Source organism: Diprion similis, chromosome 12 (genome assembly GCF_021155765.1).
Source record: "Diprion similis isolate iyDipSimi1 chromosome 12, iyDipSimi1.1, whole genome shotgun sequence".
NCBI lineage: Eukaryota > Metazoa > Arthropoda > Insecta > Hymenoptera > Diprionidae > Diprion > Diprion similis.
In genome coordinates, this window is record NC_060116.1 from 1,916,812 (window position 1) to 1,938,127 (window position 21,316).

A 21,316-nucleotide genomic window follows, 5' to 3' on the forward strand; every position below is an offset into this window, starting at 1 on the left:
ATTAGAATATCAGATATATTTATATGTAACCGCGTGTGTAACCGCATCCAAATTTAATTTCATTTGCGTGGTAGCATTATTTGTAAACTATAAATAATACATGGTCGATTCGTATGCTTATTAATTTAGTTTTGAGCTCTGGACAACATGCCTCACTGTCTGGCAAAAGGTTGTACTCATCGATCCAACAGAAAAAGCAGGGCTCAGTTGGAGCTTGAAAAAGACAACAAAATCACATTTCATGCGTAAGATACGTGTGAAAATTACAAATATCGTAGTGAAGGGCTCAGTATTATATTTCATTTCTATATGTATTTTAGTTTTCCAAAAAGTAGTGTTCAGCATTCTCACCGAATTCATGAGAGAAAGCTCGAAATCACACGTGAACTGTTTCCTAAGATTATCAAAACAGACCCACACACACAACCACACAAACACATTCACTACGTACACTCTCAAGGCAGCAAATGCCTTGTTTACCTCAGTTACACTCTTGTAGAGCTTGAGCGAGGATGTAAACTTCGAACCTCGTCAAGCAATTTCTATCCTATTGAATAAATTGTTAATTTTGGTTTCTTGTTAAGAAAAACTGTGATTCGTATTTTACTCCCATCCTCACCTAATCTAATCTAGCAAAAAACATTTGGTCCTTCGAGCCGGATTGGAGTGAATACACGAACAGAAACTCGGAAAAGTGTCGATTATTTCGAAACGAAAATCTCGTCAACCTCATCGACACTCTCGGTCGCTCTCACACATACGGGTCGCGGTAGTGTTGGTGCGTGGTGATATAGTTGTGCGAGTGTGTTCGTGTCTCGTGTCTCATCGCTATCGTATCTATCAGTGTCCGCGTGTAGTGCGTGCTCCCCCCAGTATCGCTGGTATTGGGGTCCTGTATCGTTGTTCCAACGAAGTGTATCGGTTACGTGTGTGCGCGTCGCTACGAAACTAATACAAGTGAAGCGCTCTTCGTGCTCGTGTCGCTGTGGCCTTGTGTGGCAAGAGACTATAGACCCTCGCCACGCGGTGTGCCATCGCTCCCACTACTACTATTACCCGTCTCCTTCTCTTACTCGCGCGCTCTGCTGACGTCGCAGCTATCTCGGTTTTTTTTCACATTTCGCGATCTCAGACTGTTATCACGATTAGAATTCCGGTCGCAGTTTCTTTCCTTCTCTCAAATTATGCAGTCACGCATGGAGAAGCAAGCCAGACTCTCTGGGCAAATTTCTCGTACTCACGACAATATCAAAAAGCTCGGTCAAGCAAATATAACTCAAGGAGTACTTGAAGCCCGACTTCAGGCACTCGAAGAAAAATGGAGACAATTCCAAAATGATCACGATAAAATTGAAAATGGAGCATCAAGCGACGACATGAAAATGAGGTACTTTACAGAAGATTTTTTCTCAACAACGGAAGAAATTTATCTCACGCAAAAAGGAAAGTTATTGGACTATCTTCGTGTATTTGTTGACAGACCTCCCGAAGTTGCAAGAGATGACCCCATTCCAATAGTACGACAATCACTGCCAAAAATCAATATCCCAAAATTCTCGGGAGACTTTACCGAATGGCTAAACTTTCGCGATCTCTTCAAGTCTATGGTGATTGACGCACCGTTGTCGCCAATAGAGCGAATGCACTATCTAAAAACTAATCTAACAAAGGAAGCCTCTTCCCTAATTGCTTCAGTGCCTTCCCTTGCTGACAATTTTGAAGTCGCGTGGCAGCTTCTTTCCTCTAGATATGACAAAACTCGCTTATTAACCAATGCTCAAATTGCTAGCCTTTTCTCACTCCCAGCTATGACCTCGGAGTCCTCCTCGGATCTGAAGGTCCTCTACAACGGAACCTCCAATGCACTCGGTGCATTGAGGGCATTAGGACGCCCCGTTGACAATTGCGACGATTTTATCGTGTATATGACAGTGCAAAAGTTAGATAAGCAATCTCGGCGCGAGTGGGAAGCCTCTGTCGGAGCAAAAAAGGAACCATCTACTTTCAAGGAACTGCAATCCTTTCTCGAGAATCGCATTTGCTCCATCGAGGCCCTCGAAGGAGCGACAAAACCTCGCGAAAGCTCAGCATCTACGAAAACCGCACCCTCAAGCGCTGTTCGTAACTCGAAAAAACCATCCAGCTCGTCGCCTCATCAGGGAGTCAAATCTCACGTATCAAACACACTCTCGTGAGCAAGATGGTAGATACACAGTACGTCTCTGTTTCGTCTCTCGTCGTCGTACGTCTCTCGGTACGTACCTCTAAAGAAACCTCTTGACTCTCTCGGTGACTCCTACATTCCGGCAACGAAAATGCTACACCGAATGGAACATCGCTTCTCACAGGACACCAAATTCTTCGAAGCCTACTCTGCCTTCATGACAGAGTATGAAACTCTAAACCACATGGAAGTCATTTCGTCAACGAGCTGAATACCAAAAACGTCCTACTATCTACCGCATCACGGTGTAATGCGAGAGTCAAGTACTACTACAAAGCTTCGAGTCGTTTTCAACGGATCGCAGAAAACTAACGCCGGACATTCTCTAAATGATCATCTTCACGTGGGCCCAAAGATTTTGCCTGAACTCGTCAGCATCTTACTTCGATGGAGAGCGCACGCAGTCGTGTTCTCCGCCGATATGGAAAAAATGTATAGACAAGTATTGGTGCATGAAGAGGATCGTGATCTTCAACGAATTTGCTGGAGAAAGGACTCCTCATTGGAAATTAATACTTACCGTCTTCGCACGGTAACGTACGGCCTCACGTGTGCTCCCTTCCTCGCAATAAGAGTGCTCCGTCAACTCGCTCATGATGAAAGGGATCGCTTCCCAATTGGAGCCTCAGCACTTTCGAGCGACGTCTACGTCGATGACGTTTTATCTGGTGCTGACGACATCACCAGTGCCTTGATCAAGCAAAACGAATTAATCGAGTTGCTCAAGGCGGGCGGTTTCACTCTACGGAAATGGACCTCAAATACTCCAGAACTTCTTGAACATCTAACGCCTGAAGTCAGAGCCACGACAACGTCGATCGTCTGGCAACCGGAAACCTTCCACATGCTGGGGCTATCATGGCAATCGAGCAGTGACTCTTTTCTTTTCCAGTTAAACACTACCAAGCTTCAGCATCCTCTAACAAAAAGAAATGTGTTGTCGCGTATTGCTCAACTCTTCGACCCGCTTGGATGGCTAGCACCAGTTGTTATACTCGCAAAAATATTCATGCAATCCCTGTGGCTGCTTAAACTCGAATGGGATGACGCCTTACCTGACGAACAAGTCAACCGTTGGATCGAAATTCATTCAGATCTACCAGCAATCTCGAATTTCCGCATTCCTCGATGGCTCGGATTAAACTCATCGCAACAGACTGTCGAGCTTCATGGTTTCGGGGACGCGTCACAGCTTGCTTATGCTGCTGTAGTGTATTTGCGCATCATTCGTGATGGACAATCTTCGGTTACTCTCGTATCGTCCAAAACGAAAGTCGCTCCGGTCAAACAAGTTTCCCTGCCGCGATTAGAACTTTGTGCTGCTAACCTCGTCACGCGACTAGCTAAAACTATCCTTGCTATGCTCAAACTCGATCGTCCGGTTCACCTTTGGTCAGACTCGACGATAACACTTGCGTGGATACGTGCACACCCGACCAAGTGGACAACCTACGTAGCTAATCGTGTAGCTGACATTCAACTTTCTCTCCCGAATGCTATTTGGCACCACGTTGAATCAGCAAGCAATCCGGCAGATTGCGCATCTCGAGGAGTTCTCGCATCGGACCTTCAAGACCACTCTCTCTGGTGGAGAGGCCCTGAATGGTTGCACGAAGATGCTAACAACTGGCCGTCCAGTCCTCGTAAACCTCCGAATGATCTTCCAGAAACTCGTTTGACGTCTCACGCCGTCGCCGAACAAATTGACGAGCCATACCATCTCCTCACCAAGTACTCGAACTTGACAAGGTTATCAAGAATCACTGCTTGGTGTTGTCGTGTCAATCTCACAAAAAATGGTAAACGCAATCTAACTCCAGCACTCACGCCATCTGAAATCGCTGCCGCCCTCCTGCGTCTCATTCGAGTTGAACAAAACCGCAATTTTAAAACTGAAATTCGTCTTCTCGAATCCGGACAAACGCCTTCGAAAGGGCAACTTCTCAAACTGAGCCCCCTTCTCGACGACAAAGGTCATCTCCGCGTGGGCGGACGGCTAAAAAACTCACTTCTCGATCCTGATGAGAAACACCCTTACATTCTACCAAGCCGATCTCCATTGACTAAGTTACTCATCGAACATTATCATAAGGAAACTCTTCACGGCGGAGTGCAGCTCACTCTCGCCACCCTCCGACAACGATACTGGGTGATTGGTGGTCGCACTGCAGTGAAAGCGGTCATACACAGATGTCTTATTTGCGTGCGACACCGAGCTACGACAGCGACTCAAATCATGGGAAATCTTCCGAAGGCTCGAGTCACCCGAGCTCGACCCTTCCTCCACTCTGGAGTAGATTACGCTGGTCCAATCTACCTTCGAACTGCGAAAGGAAGGGGACACAAATCGTACAAGGCTTACATTGCCGTGTTCGTTTGCTTTTCGACAAGAGCGGTACACCTTGAAGCCGTATCCGACTACACCACTGATAGCTTCTTGGCGGCATTCCGGCGATTTGTTTCGCGCAGAGGAAAGTGCGCTACACTTACAAGTGATTGCGGAACAAATTTTGTAGGAGCAGACGCTGAACTACGAGCTCTCCTTGCTACTACTTTGTGACGTTGCACCCCGCGTGCACGTCACAATAAGCCCCAAACCCGCGGAGCGGGGCCGAACAATGCCGAACCGGCCCGGGCGCACCCGAAGACGCGCCGGGCCGGCCGGAGAAGGCACTCTTGTGCCAACGACGTACGACGCCGGATGCCCAGAAGCTCCAGTTACGAACGAAAAGGTCAGCTGAAATACATCCCTTCTACCGTGCACCAACCACGCTCCGCACCGCCACTGCCAATCACTGCATCCACACACTGCATACCCCTCCGATCCACACCCACACGCCCCCCCATTCCCCCTACACATCCACACGCTCACACACACATCCACCCCCTTTCACTCACACGTTCATTAGCACTAATTCACTAGTTTTAAGAATTTAGATTTAAGAAACACGCTAACCGGCTGGGGCGTGACCAGCCGCCACGCGGGACCGACCCATTTTGTCAAATTAGCTCTTAAGATTCGTTAACTGTCAAATATAAGATACCCTTGATTTTCCACGACGCCGGCTCGTAAAGTTACTCTTCCCCGTCTCTCGTCTCCCTCCTTCCCCCCCCCCCCCCCCCCCCCCCCAAATAAGTGCGGGATTCACCTCCCGTCACAACTTCTGCTGAATCCGAGAAAATCGCGAATATTCTCGCCAACGATGGAACGTTGTGGAAGTTTAACCCCCCAGCGGCTCCGCACTTCGGCGGACTCTGGGAAGCAGCGGTGAAATCGACAAAACATCATCTTCGACGAGTGCTAGGCGAGAACACCTTGACTTTCGAGGAAATGACTACACTACTGACACAAGTGGAAGCTTGTCTCAACTCTCGTCCACTCCAAGCTCTCACAGACGATCCTGACGATCTGTCAGCGCTCACGCCAGCTCATTTTTTAATAGGTGAACCCCTCACTGCCGTCCCGGAACCGTCTCTCGTCAACTTACCTCACTCACGCCTATCAAGATTTCAGCTCATTCAGCAAATGCAACGTCACTTCTGGAATCGATGGTCATCTGAGTATCTGCATACTCTGCAGTCCCGGCACAAGTGGCAACAACCTCAGCCTTCTCTGCAAATCGGTGACCTCGTTCTTATAAAAAACGAACAATTACCACCGACTAAGTGGCCTTTAGCTAGTGTCACTAACGTTCATTCGGGAGAAGAAAAAAAAATCCGCGTTGCTACTGTTAAGACAGCAACATCATCGTTAACTCGCCCAGTTGTGAAGCTTTGCCCTTTACTCAAAAGTGACGAAGCCCAATAAACAAAAAAAAACCATTTCATAGTACGCTGAGCACTCGACACTCAATTTCGTCTTCCGACGAGGCGGGCGGAATGTTCAGCATTCTCACCGAATTCATGAGAGAAAGCTCGAAATCACACGTGAACTGTTTCCTAAGATTATCAAAACAGACTCACACACACAACCACACAAACACATTCACTACGTACACTCTCAAGGCAGCAAATGCCTTGTTTACCTCAGTTACACTCTTGTAGAGCTTGAGCGAGGATGTAAACTTCGAACCTCGTCAAGCAATTTCTATCCTATTGAATGAATTGTTAATTTTGGTTTCTTGTTAAGAAAAACTGTGATTCGTATTTTACTCCCATCCTCACCTAATCTAATCTAGCAAAAAACAAGTAGTGACAGGAGAAAAATATGGATCGAACGTAACCGCATGTTATTTGATATCAACATTCAGTCATCTTCTACTTATTTTTTTGATACGTACTACATTCGTTTCTACTGGGATAGACTACAAGATGTTTTTCACATCTTTCCTAATTCTGTTATATGTTTTTTTTAACCGCATAATGTGGTGGTGTTATATTGTTAGTCTTTGCAACAAAAAATTAAAATTCCGTACATACGTCTATTTCATCATTTCATATTGCGAAGATTACCTACAGCCACGTTTTTTTGCAGATATTTTACACCGGAGTTGATTTGGCGTTACCTGTGACTAGGAGACTTCATTTAGATCCAAGGTAATATTTACTGTGGACAAGATAAGGTGTCGTACCCCTGAGCCGAAACCAATTTCTATATAAATATCGTACCTCACTTTTATTTTGAAAAGAGAAATGAGTTTGGCGCTGTTTTCAGCAAATTCAATCACAGAATGTATCTTAAATAATGTAAATTTACCCCACCAAAATCCTAATTTCTATACCCCGAAAAAATACTTCAACAAGCCATTACTATGTATAGTTAAACATTTAACTTTAGTCAATATTCATATAATCATTAAAAAAATTACTACTTCTGAATAAAACAATATAAATTATTATTCAAGAAAATAAGACACTGAATTTAAGCTTATATTTATCAGCAAACTCCATCGATAGTAATTATTATGTGGGGTGATCGGTTTGAACGTGGCGCGCAATTGGCTCCTATTAAGATGGCTGATCGAGCCGATTCCCCTTCCGTCTTTTGGGATACCCCCGCAACGGAATGCTCCGTCCATAAGTCCGTGATTGAACTACATTTATGGGTGGTTGGGACTCGATTTGCACAATTGGTCTGTGCTCGTACTTAATTTCAACAATTGGTGAGGATGGCGGAATGATTACCTCAGATTGTGCATCAACAATTTTTGTTCTACCATTGATGAAGTCAGCGTGCTTTTCAATAAAATCATCAGCCCGCATTGGTAAACGGACATTTTGTAATACCCGATTTTTTATGTTGTTGAAATCTCCCTCTACTGGGGCACTAGACGCAGGAACGCGGCCGTATCCAAATTGGTTTCGAGATACACACGACCATAGAGGCAGCCATTTCACATCTTTTAGAAGTCTGTCCGCCAATTGAGGGAAATAGTGAGCGTTGTCACGATCACCTTCTGTCATTTGCACCATAGATTCAACGCGATTGTCGATGTTCATTGCCTATGTGGCCCATGAGTTTGATACATGAGAATCATCAACTTCCGGGGATTCATTGCCTTCCAATGGCTCGCTATTCGCTTCTTCGATCAGATCCTCTATATCTTTCGTGCCAGTGAATATATCGCGTAATTTCAGTTTGTGAATTTCACAGTGTGTTTTTTCTCCATATTCTGTCTCGCCTTCCGTTTCGCAACGCGCTATGATAAGAATAGATGTGAGAATCTCAGTTGCGGTATCGAGATTACAAGTCAAAATTAATTGTCCAAGAGCGGTGAAAAAAAACCTCTTAACTCTGGCATTAACGTCCTTCATAAATCGTGCGTACATCTTTATAAAATGTGCCACATCAATCCGTATATAGCATTTTGGTAGTGCTACATGTTTGCATCCAGCAGCGTAATCGTCAATCGTAGAATATTTTGTGAATGCCCTTACCACAGCAGTTAATAATGCTTTAGACGAGTCACAGACTACCTCTTTTGGAGCAGGGGCACCTGTGTTTATTAAGTTCATTAAACATATTGTGTAAAACGATCCGTCAATAAGCGTAATGAGTAGTCACATAAATAATTATTTCAGATTGATAGAAATCGATTGATAGATCAACTTATTGTTGGATCAACGTATTGTAGCTTATCTATAAATGGCGCAGACTCGGTTCCGTTTGCCATTATTACTTTGTACTAATACGGCTTGAATAACGTGGATGAAGAAATGCTTACGATATTTGAATTGACATATTTTTTGAAGTGTACAAAAACTCTGGACTAAAAGGTTTTTTGAATTAACAGTGAGCGGAAAGGGTTGAAAATTATGAGTACTACAATTTTCTAAGCTGATCACGCTTTAATTTTGTGATTAGCGAAATGACCTATCTTGTCGGTTGCTCTTGATGTAGAAATATTTAATTCTATTAGCCTGAACTTTTAGGAATATCTTAAGCTTCGCAGAATCGTAAGATTCCAAAAAATCCCTAAATAGGCTAAGATTGCATTTATAATAGATACCGCGCGGCGCGCCCGACCGCCAACTTCGAAGCCGTTTTTCCACGATTCACTTTTTTGAACCTAGTGCAGGTTCTAACTCTCGAACGGAGGTTCAGATTGCTTTGAAATTTTCATCACATATTCTTAGTATCTACCGTGTAAACCACAGGAGCAAAAATTTCAATCACACAAAAAAATATAAACAATAAAATACCGACGGGAAATTGAGTAAAAAAATTTGAAGTTTCGAATTTTTATTACAATAATTTTTTTTTAGTAATATTTTTTGTTCACACGAGAAATACATTCATTATGCAATTACAAATATGTTCGTTTTTTTTTTTAGACACCCACATCGATACCGAAAACCTGCTCCACGAACGCGCGCGCAAGAAAAAGACATTTCTTCATTATAATATATCTCCGCCATTTGTAAATATTTCCGACTTTTATTTTTTTGCACAAAAGCTGAAGAATGTGCATAAATGTACTATGAAAAAAAATTCGTCAATATCGAATTACCTGAATTAAAGGGAATTAAGTGTATTCATGAGAATTAACTGAATTAACAGTGAATTACTTAAATTAATGAGAACTAAGCGAATTAACGGAGAATTAATGAGGATTAACAGAGAATTAATTTCAAATGATTTCAATTTGTACCAGAATTATATTGAATTAAAGTGAATTATCGAGAATTGATCGCAAAACTATTGAATTAATGTGAATTAGACTCGAAATTTAAAAAATTAATCTGAATTAAATGAATTAATCTGAATTGAAGGAATTATTCTGAATTAAAAAAATTAATCTGAATTAAAAGAATTATGTTGAATTGAAGTGAATTATCAAGAATTGATGGCAACACTATTGAATTGATGTGGATTAAACTCGGAATTGAAAGTATTAATCTGAATTAAAGGAATTAATCTGAATTTAAAGAATTCATCTGATTTAAAAGAATTATATTGAATTAAATGAATTATTCTGAATTATTTCAACCTTCGGAATTAATGTGTCACTCGGATCTTGAGTTATTTCCCCCTCGTGTAAGCCCACGGTTCGTAACAACTTTTGTTTTTGACTTTGGAGGCTGGTTAAAAACACATTTACGATACTAAAATTACGAAACAGACATGAATCGAATGGTTCGCATTGAACGTTTGAGTCATCATCCACAAGATACCCACTCAAGGGTCTTTTGATACCTCAATTTCGAAATTGCCGGAAATAGCATATTTGTAAACTTCAACCTCGTTTAGGCAGTAATAACATTTTTTTTTCAACCCAATCTTTTCGCGTTAGCTATTTTCTAGTGAAAAAGTACAAAAATCTCGCAATTCTAGACGAAAAGACTCCGACGGATTTTTATTTGATGCATAAATCAAGAAATGGCACGAAAAATAGGAATTTACTATTACGATTTCGTGGTTTTCGTGCCATATCTTTATTTCTGCATCAACTAAAAATGTGTTGGAGTCCTTTTGTTCAGAATTGCGTATGGAATGGTGCTATTAAGCCTTTCTTTATTTTTGAAATACGTGGCTGTTATGAAGGTTCGTCCGTTACCAATAAGTCAAAATAGTATATGAATTTTTCTTCATTTTCAATTCTTTTGATACTCATTAAAAATCATCATTTCAATTTATAACCATATACCAAGCTTAATAATCGATAATTCTCCTTCATTTAATAAAACAAAGTAGTACAATGACTTTGCTATTGTTGACTCTTCCGGTCAAGTAAAAAAATTTGGCTACAGCGCGTTGTTGTGCCTTCACTTTCTTTGGAACTAAGTTTCTATCTCTGTCTTTTTTCCCAGCTGTTCTTGTGACGTTATAGAATCTTGGGCAACGTGAATTGCTATCGATGAACAGGATAAAAAACTAAAATTCAACTTCAATTATTTTGATAATTAAATCGATAACGGTATATTGTTTGAATGTTATCATGTTTTCAATTTATTCAAGCTTATTGCATATGGTTTGTTATTTCTTAATGTTGGGAGGATAATATAAAAATAAATGAAAAAAGACGTAATAAAAGCATGTCAGCCATAAGAGCCCGTTTATAAGACTTAAAAACTGATAAAACTGAAAATTGTCATTTTTTAAACTTTTTTGCTAAGAAACTGAACGGTGGATCGTTTTTAAATTTGGACGATACATCAATAAGTACTCATTTATATGTATACCAAGTTTCAAAACTTAAACTTGGAAAATTTATTTAACATTAGTAACGGTCGAACCTCCTTAAGCTTTTTTGTGGATTTAATATACGCGGGCTTCGAACTTAAAACCGAATGCGCGTAAAATAACGGTTTCGCGGATGGATACAAGAATGTGAACTTCTTGAAGTACTTTTGACGTGATAACGTCTTATAAATCGATGAACGCCGGCTGCACTCACGAAAAAGCATGACTCATAGTAACGTTCCGCCTGAGCCGAGCGTGCAAGCGAGAGCGAGGCACGAAAAAAAGTGCAAATAAATGTTAATTTATAGGAAAAATTGTAATTTTCAATCAACTCCTTCTTTGTATTATACAAAATAATGATAATTCAGTGATAATAATTCAATTCAATTCATAAAAGTATGCAATTTTTCATCAATGTTTTCTTATGACGTTATCACGTAAAATTATCGTCCGTAAACCGACTTTACAGACAACCCGTTTTTTCTTTACTTTTTAGCTTGCACATAATATTTAAAACAATACCCGGCTAAAATTTAGACCACGTTTTTTCGGTTACAAAACTGGGGGAAATATTACAAAAATCACCTACTTCGCATGCGTTGCACATACAATTTTTTGAAACGAGTCGTACGAACTTCAATCCAAAAATAGTCTCATTGTATCAATATCTCGAATATCGAATTTTGTGCACGATCCGACATCCCGTGAGAAAGTTTGCGTCCAAATAGTACACGTATAAGTAAAAAAACATTACATCTTAGTAATTAAATGGGAAATTGAACACTAGTCTATGCCACTCGTGGACTTGAGCTACATACCCTCTCCGCGAGAAGAATGTTTTCAAAAAACGTTACTATTTGAGTGGTAGGAGTACGGAGACAGAAATGTTACTCTGAAATGACCCAGGGAATGATACTCCAATGTATGTACATACCTGTGCGAATCCATTCCATCAGCCAGAAATGAATTGAATTTGTATGGTGACTTTTTGTTATCATCTGGGCAACAGAAAATTGACCCCCTACACTGCAATTGACCACACATTCGTATAAAAATATGTGTTGCGATTGAGATTTATCAGGTTGTATGATTTTCTTGACTATGCTGCCAGTGGCGTTGATGCATATACATGATGGTTCACGGCTAGAGTACGTCCGATAAACATGCAATTGGTGGTTCGTCCAGTAATGGGCAAAAAATGGGTTCGTTCCTAGGCTATGGATCATGTTCTTCATCGAGCCTAATTGCATGATGGCTAGAGCTTTCAGGGGGTCTCGGTCAAGATGTTGAGAGCTGAGGTATTCATTTTTGGTCGTATTTAAAACCGATGTTTTATATAAGTGCGGCGGTTCAGGCTCACCTGGTAGCATAAGCTCGTTCGCCATTTCCGCACGATAAACGGAAGCTGACTTTCCGTCAAGTTTTTTGGCGATTTCTTGTCGGTCCGGAGCTCTCAAGTAAGTCTTACCACACACACCGCGGCCGCTCCCTGCCGTAACTGTGCATGTCACATTTATGAAATCATTTTCAACGTCAGAATCGTCGATTTTTCATTTGATCACGGAACCACATTTACATTTGCCATTCATGTATCCTGACCTTGCATCCGCTGTGATTTTATGATTTTTAAAATTCTACCCACATTTTCGCCGTTCGCTATCCCAAATTTTTTGGGTCATGAGCTTTGCCATTTGCCAGGCTGCAGTACATTACATTCGCGCGTGTATGGTTTGCGCCTATCTGGTTCGGTCCGCTTGTAGCTTTGGTTTGTAAGCAAACCTTCGTATTCCGATCTCGTTAAAAATATCAAAAAACTGTCCTCATCGGCTATCGTAGAATTGTTTGATGTACCACCCTTATCGCCTTCACCAATCGTCTGGTATGATTCGTTACGGTCAATGAGCGTGCTGTTGCCGCCAAGTTTGTCTCTGATTCCGTACTTATTACAAGTGACGAAGGTGTACAAAGAATTTGGTAAAATCACATTGTTTCATTCTTTGGCGATTGTCCTCCAAACTTCGTGTGTTTTTGTCACTATTGCATGATCGGCCACAAGTACCTCTTCTTTGTGATTAACTACGACAGCTACAATATCGTCTTGATTTATCTTGCGCGGTCTTCCACGTATAGGCCCCATTTCAGGAACAAGTAAACTAACCAGCTCCGTAGAAATTCAATTCAAGACTGACGTTACGGAGGTAGTTATGATTGAGTCAAAGGAATCGAATGACCCAATACATGCAACTATACTGTATTCCAAGAAGCTTCGGCAATTTAAAAGGCACCGCCATGCGCCAGCCGTACACAAGCTAGCAACATAGTTGCATTAGCAAAGATTCGGCGAGCTTCGTTATAGTCCAGTCGAATAAGAGCAAAAATAGGCTTGAAAACCAAGTACATAGGCAAAAGTTCAAGAATACGGATTATGTTCGGAACTGCAGATTGTAGCACCGCACGTTTTTGCAAAAAAAAATTTAACAAATAAAACAATCAAAACACACAACTTTCCGCCTTTTGGACACTTTCGTGGCCTTACGCTGCCCAAATGGTAGCAGTTAGAGCAAAAATGTATACAACCAATATTGTAGAGCACAAAATTTCCTATAAAATAGTCAGCAAGGCCACCATTCTTTCTATTATAGTTTAGCCGTGGGAGCGATTCGGAAAAAAGCTCAAAAATGCTCCATTTGTACGAGATCACTGAAATTCTAGTTTAGTTGTAAATTGCATTTTCCCCATGCTAACTTGGATGAAAAAATCCACCGTTTGTTCTTATGCAATATGTAACAGTTTGAATAAGCCCGCCTAACTTAAGGTGCCGCTGACCTGACTTGAAAATATCAAATCGTGACGTCATAAATACGCGCAGCGCCTCTGAACGTTGAACGGTGAACTAAGGCCGCTGATTTCATTGGCTTGTTCTGTTAGATCCAACCAATGATGTCAGTTACAGATCGAAACATACTTCTTGTGGACCATAAACGGGCTGCTGTCACATGAAAAACGCGTATACGAATCGAGCCATGTTCACAAAAAAATAACTGATAGTATAAGTTTTCCCGGATAACGCGTGTGCTTTTGTACGTGTGAATCTCCATGGCGAGGGTGAAAGAAATTGTGGAACAGTGCAATCAGTGAATATTCTACATGCGGTAGCTCCGATCGGCCATGTTTGTTGTCTCGTGATTTTATTCACTTCATCATTCTTTATTATAAACATTATCAGCGATTTGCCTGAGCAGTGACTGAGATTCACACGTACACTATTATTCAAGCTACGATTTAAAATATTTCCAAGTAAGATTCATACTCTCGTTATCGCAGGATTCGTAAAGGCTTTTTCACCCAATTTCCCCGCTTCTGACGTCACGAAATATATATATGACATGCCAGGTCAGCGGGGCCTTAAATAGCATACTTTGACTGAGCTAGTAAACTAGAGGTAAAAGCTTGACCTTTGTAGTCGTTGACAATTCGATATTTGGAAATATATACGTCAGGCCAAAATCGACCAGGGCACCCCCTTAAAGATCAAATTTCCTGTCATAAATAAGTTACGGAACCTGTTGAACAACTACGAAAAATAGTAAAAGCTAAGTAAAACTGATATCATTGAAATGAAAGATAGACAGACAAACTAATTCCCAAATTAAAAATATAAGGGAACATTACATATTTACAAAAAAGGCGTATTTTATCTTGTTGCGAATAAATGATTAATCGTTAATACATATAATTTTATTCATACAAATTTATACAATCGACCTACTTAGCACAAAAATATAAAAGAAAACTAATAACAATTTACTTTGATGATGAAAATTGACTTTAAATTTCGAATAAATATATAAAATTTATTGATTATACATGTATAAATATTAGGGTGAGCCAAAAAAACTAACCTATAGAATCCATAATCTTAAAAGGATCTATTTACTGAGAAAAAATTTCTCCCATTTGGAAAAACTTCTAGTTGAATTTTAAAACGTGTCAGTGACCATTCGAAATTTCCCATTCGAATAACACGCAAAAAAAATTTTTCCCTTCAAAAAATTAAAACTTTTGAACCCTTTGAGAGAAAACAATTTTCGAGGCATATTCTTGTAGGGCGTTAAATTCTCCAACAAAAGACCCCCTAATTCATATTTTAGACTGAAAAATTTGCATATTTACGGGCTGTGAAAGTTGCCTTTTTTATCTCAAACGGTTCAAAAGTTATAATTTTTGTGATGAAAAAATTTTTTTTTCGTGTCATTTGAATGGGAAATTTTAAATGGCTGTTACGTCCGACGTCCCGCCTCACGTTTCTCCCACCTTCCTCGACGCTTGTCTTTACCTACCATTCCCACACTCCATATCTTGTCATCCTATTTCCATCTTGGCTTACACCACTCGCTATCGCCCTTACCTTGCTATTTCGATCCCCCTCTACCCTGTATCCTCGCTCATTTTCTCATGCAAAAGACTCACTCTGATTCCAACGCTCTTACCTCTTGCATTCAACTCCAACTCCCGTTCCCCAAAACCATTGTCTCAACTACTCCTCATCGACTTCATTAAAATAAAAGTTATAATCATTCTGTAATTACTGTTCCTTCCTTTCCGTTCCCTGAACGAAAACGGCGACGACTAAGAACCTACAAAAATATCACCCGAACCAACATCATCGGGTGGGTACATGGACTGCCGTCCCCCTGTACCGTAACATTCTGGTGGCAGCGGTTTTGCCGTCGACCTACCCTTTGTTCAGTGCTTCGGAAAATCTACGCAAGAAAAGTATTAATACGCAAAACTTCCGATATCATATCAATAAGTGATAGCCACGTAGACAGTGTTCGCCGGCAAATCAAGTGCGTACCTGACAAATTCAGGACCCGCAACGAACTGTGCAACGAGTGGAAATATACGACGCAAGAAAAGTGTTAATACGCAAAACTCCCGATATCATATCAATAAGTGATAGCCACGTCAAGAGTGTTCGCCGGCAAATCAAGTGTGAACCTGACAAATTCAGAACCCGCAACGAACTAAATATACGGACGAAAGCCGATCTATACCACACATCACCTTTTGGAACCCAAAATTGTGATTAGCCCCCACCCGTTTCTGGACGCCTGCGACGCTGGAACAAGAATTTGGACCCAAGATTGGCATCACTCAGATACCTGGAACACCAAACCGAGACTCTTCAACACGCAACGGACTTCCCCGCCTACACCCTCCTCTTGCCGACGGACGACGTGCATCACATCTTCAAGTCTCACCTGCCTTCAGCCGCCTACAACCATGCTGTACCTTGCGTTTGTGTTCATCTTTGCTCTGTAAGTTTGTTGTAATCCTTAGTAATAAGTTGATATTTCATCCCCGTACCCATTGCCCATCTACGAAAATCGATATGGCACCAACTAATGAGACCGGTCCATCTTTTTGGTCAGTAAAAGACGTCTTACCGACGATCCCTGCATTCGATGGCAACAACATGCCTTTTGACCAATTTGTGGAACAATTGCGCCACGTGTAAACCCTCATTAGAGCTTCAGACAAAATGACCCTTGCTAAATTTGCACAATCAAAAATTACCGGCCCCGCTTCCCAATATTTAGTAGGCATTAATTGCAACGACGTCGAAGACCTTATAACGGCCCTCAGCCGAGCATACCGTCCAGACATCCCCGTACGTCAATTATCAATTCAATTAGATAGAATTACCCAACAACCGCGTGAGCGTGTCATCGATTACTCATGCAGAATAAGAGTAATATCAAACGAAATAAGCAAAGCTATCGAAAAAAAATACCCGCCAGACATAGCAAGCGCTTTGCTAAATGACTTAAGAAAAGACACTGCTAGAACATTCATTAGAGGGCTTAGACCAGAATTAGAGTGGAGAATAGCTACCATCAGACCACTCCCTACCTTTGATATCGCCGTCAGCGTCGCCGAAAGCGAGGAGACCGAGTTAAATAACCGTCAAATGCAACGCTTTGCACAATATTGTACTCCTCTTACACCTATGTATCCCCCAATTTCCGTCTCTGCCTGCCAAAACGATACCCCTCCACCTCAGGTGTCCATAACCCCCTCCCTCATCCCCCCTCTAATGTCATTGCCCACACCTGGTTACGCGCATCAGCAAGCGCCCGGTATCGAACCCATGTCCTACGCCCAAGCGCTCGGTGCAAGCACCCTCGCACCTCCCGCAGATCGAACGAGGACCTCGCCGACTATTTGCCAATTCTGCAACCACCGAGGTCACCTGATCACGGAATGCCATCGCCTGCAAAATACAAGATACTGTACCAAATGTCGCAGAATGGGCCACTTTTACAATGAGTGCAACCAACCCAGCAGAAGCGACAAACTGTACTGCGATAACTGTAAGCGCAGAGGCCACACATCAGACCAATGTAGATCTCCCCCGCGTGATAACCAAAACCATGTAAGTTCGAATCAAGATTTAAACGGCAACACTGCCCGCGGGGAGAACGCGCCCGCGAGCTATGCAAACAACTAGCGTTCCGATCCACAAGACACATCTTAATAACAGCTTCAGCTGATCCCCCTTTAATTTCAATCGATACCCCTGAATTGACAAAGATCTCTAAATTTATTATCGACACCGGTGCAGACGTAAACTTAATCAAAGAAAGTTGTGTTAAGCCCTTCGTACGTCGCACCACAGACGAACGTTTGACATTGACTGGTATAACGGACGAAAAGACGGAAACCATCGCAAAAACGGAAATACGCTTTAATAACAACTCCCATACCTTTCACTTGGTCCCTGATTCATTCCCAGTCCCACATGATGGTATTTTAGGCCAACCCTTTTTACGAAAAGAGAAAGCAACTATCTCATTCAACTCAAACTCGGTAATGCTTGGATCCTCATTGCCAATCCACTTCAACAAAATCGAACAACCTCCTCCTGAAACCGCACGTGTTATCACAATACAGGCCCGCACCGCGAAGGTCATCCCGATAATAGTTGCAAACCCAGATATCAAAGTAGGCTACCTTAAACACATTAATTTAGGCAACAATGTTCTTTGTGGTGAAGCAATAGTTCGAAATCAGAACGGCATCGCTTATTCCTACGTGTTCAATTGCAACGAATCTGTCGTAGAGATAGCATCTCCAACGGCAACCCTGGAAGAATTCGACGAACCACTGAGCACAGCCATGCCCGAAATTAAGTCTACCCCGCCGAATAATTCTGACAAAAATAATGGACAAAAATCCCCCCTTCCTACCCAAACCACTTCTCATAATAATTCATTAATTCTTTCCACTAATAATCACATATCCCGTCCGCCCCATTACCCCCCCTCCAACCCCCGCCAGCTCACTGACCTCGCACATCGGCAACCTGAGCCCCGCATACCTGATAACAGTGCACCTCGTCGTGGCGCCGCAACAGTACTCTTAACTGACAGTAGGTCAGAGAGATTGGACACCCTAAAGAATAGTGTGTGCCTCGATCATCTAAATGAGACCGAAAAACAATCAACACTCGACCTGCTAACAGAATTTAACCATCTTTTCTATCTCCCGGGAGATAAATTAGGCCATACCAATCTAACCCATCACACTATCCCCACGACAGACGACACACCAATTCACACCAAACAATATCGTTTTCCAAAAATCCACAAAGATGAAATCGAATCCCAGGTCAATAAACTCCTTCGGCAAGACCTTATTAAACATTCCGCATCTCCTTATAATTCTCCGGTTTGGATCGTCCCCAAAAAACCCGATATTGACGGTAATAAACGATGGCGCATGGTGATCGACTACCGAAAGCTCAACGAAAAAACAATCGGCGACGCCTATCCAATGCCCGACATCACCGAAATTCTTGATCAACTTGGCTCAGCTAAATATTTCTCTACATTCGACCTTGCTTCCGGCTTTCATCAAATTCCCATGCACCCCGATCACAGTGCAAAAACTGCGTTTTCGACGCCCCGGGGTCACTATGAATTCTCCCGAATGCCCTTCGGACTAAAAAACGCCCCTGCCACGTTCCAAAGGCTCATGGATCAAGTCCTGCTAGGCTTACAAGGCAACGAGATGTTCGTATATTTGGATGACATAGTTATTTACGCTCGAAATTTACAAGAACATGAAATTAAATTCAGAAAATTGATGAAAAGACTAACTGAAGCCGGCTTGACTCTGCAGCCAGACAAATGCCAATTCCTGCGCAAAGAAGTCGTTTACCTTGGTCACCTTATCACTGAGTCAGGAGTTAGACCTGACCCCGGGAAGTTAGTAGCCGTGAAAGAATATCCCGTCCCGAAAAATCCCAAAAATGTTGAACAGTTCCTCGGTCTTTTGGGTTATTATCGCAGGTTTGTCCCAAATTTCGGAAAAATTGCAAAATGCCTCACTAACCTAACCAAGAAGGATACCCCTTTCATTTGGACTTCCGAACACCAATCTGCCTTCGAAACCTTACGTGATTGTTTATGCAAAGAACCAATTCTCCAATACCCGGACTTCAGTAAGCCGTTTACGCTCACTACCGACGCGTCAAAATTCGCCATCGGTGCGGTTCTGAGTCAAGATAAGAACGGTGCCGACTTACCAGTAGCGTACGCATCCCGAGCACTCAAATCCGCTGAATTAAATTACTCGGTGCCCGATAAAGAATTTTTAGCCGCCTACTGGAGCATCAACCACTTTCGCCCCTACATCTACGGTCAGAAATTTACTTTAGTTACAGACCACGAGCCCCTCAAGTGGGTAAAAAGCGTTAAGAAGCCTAATTCTCGTTTATTACGATGGAGTCTAGAACTAGCAGAATACGATTTTGATACCAAACATAAATCGGGAAAAGCGAATGTCAACGCCGATGCTCTATCAAGAAACACGCCGCCTGACGTCGCACAAATCCTTCCTATAGATGCAAAACGCCCTCGTCCCACGACCGAATCCTCTGACAGCAAACCGAAAAAACGCACCAAAGAGACCCATCAGTACCCCCGACGCCCTCGACAGACCACAGACGAATCTACGAACCCGGCCCCGCTAAAATGCCCAAAAATCTCACAACCCACCTACCAAATGATATACCCCTCTGATTCTTCTGATCTCTCAGATGACGAATCCAGTGACAAAGAAACCGCAATGCCTTTTAAACCTCCCCCCTCCATCCCACCTCCGCACCCGGTTCATCCCTACCCGAAACGCCATCGAGAAACGAATTCCTCTACAAACCCTGGACCACGTAAGAGACCACACCTGAGCTACTTTTCGGACACTTCAACTAGCTCAGATGACCTACAAACCCCAGAGACGAACTCAGAAGTTGATGACATTAATTCGTCTACCGATTTACCTAGCTCCCCTCACATTCACAACCCCTCCTATAGCGATTTCCTTATAGAATGCGACACGTTCCCTCTTATGCGTAATAAATATATTAAAGAAATAAAAGCCGACCTACTACAGCAAAAAGATAATTTGGCTCACTGCATATCGGCTGATTGCCAAATGTCAAAAGGAATCGCGTCACAGCTAAGAGAACGTAAATTCATAAATCGCGAACAACTTAGAGAATTCAATCCGACTGTGACTGACGTTATTTCTACCACTCACGGACACCGAAAAATTTATAACCTAGTGACAAAGCCAAAGTACAATGACAAACCCTTACCACACGTTTTTTTTGATACCTTGGTCAACTTTAGGAAAACCTTGGAAGAAGATGGTGTAACATCTGTCTCAATCCCGTTAATAGGCTGCGGACTCGACAAACTAGAATGGAGCACGGTGCGCAAAATGATCCACTATATTTTCAAAGATTCAAAAATGAATATCAACGTTTGTCGCCTTGACCCTCCGCTTTCAACCCCCACACACCACGACGACACAACGGTGTCCGTTGATAACGCCTCACCTGACCCCATCCCTTCCACATCTGGTAACCCCGCTCCCTCTCTTCGTCCGCCGCGTAAGAAACCGCGACCTCCGACCAAATCAGTCGCACCTCTCGCGACCCCACCTCCCCTCCCAGCCACGAACGTCGTCATGCCCCCGCCTGTAGGACCCCCGCGTCGTGCTAAGAGACGCCCAACAGCTGTCCCCAGGCCAGCGAACTCTACTACTCACCCCCCTCCGCCTCCTCCCGCAGTACCCACACTGGCCTCTGATAACGACACAGCTCCAACTCGCTCACGGATACCGAATACCATACATGCGCCCGACAATCCGAATCCGATATGGAAACCACACACCCTGACCATGACATTGATCCCAATGTCGACGACGATTTGACCGATACCTCCCACGATTTCACGAACTTTGTTGACAACTTGGACGACATACCGGTAGCTGACAATGTCAAAGACACCAATGATGGTCTTTTGATGCTCAAAACCAATTATGCACACTTTATATCAACAGACTGCTCTTGGACTAAAGGCATATCATCACAACTTGCCCACAATAATATCGTTGAC

The 21,316-nt window shown here is 42.4% G+C and overlaps 2 protein-coding genes across 2 annotated transcripts; both read left to right on the top strand.

Annotated features, from left to right (window-relative positions):
* The first annotated feature begins 1,196 nt into the window (after positions 1 to 1,196).
* LOC124413604 lies at positions 1,197 to 2,195 on the top strand. The gene has a single exon (XM_046894325.1). The coding sequence runs from the start codon at positions 1,197 to 1,199 to the stop codon at positions 2,193 to 2,195; it is 999 nt and encodes a 332-aa protein (XP_046750281.1).
* A 279-nt stretch (positions 2,196 to 2,474) lies between these two features.
* On the top strand, positions 2,475 to 4,784 carry LOC124413605. Its single transcript, XM_046894326.1, has one exon. It carries the CDS (start codon positions 2,475 to 2,477, stop codon positions 4,782 to 4,784), a length of 2,310 nt encoding a protein of 769 aa, XP_046750282.1.
* Positions 4,785 to 21,316: the final 16,532 nt, after the last annotated feature.

Excerpts from the sequence above, each read along its gene's own strand:
- LOC124413604 (XM_046894325.1), top strand. The coding sequence starts at position 1,197 with ATGGAGAAGCAAGCCAGACTCTCTGGGCAAATTTCTCGTACTCACGAC.
- LOC124413605 (XM_046894326.1), top strand. The coding sequence starts at position 2,475 with ATGCGAGAGTCAAGTACTACTACAAAGCTTCGAGTCGTTTTCAACGGA.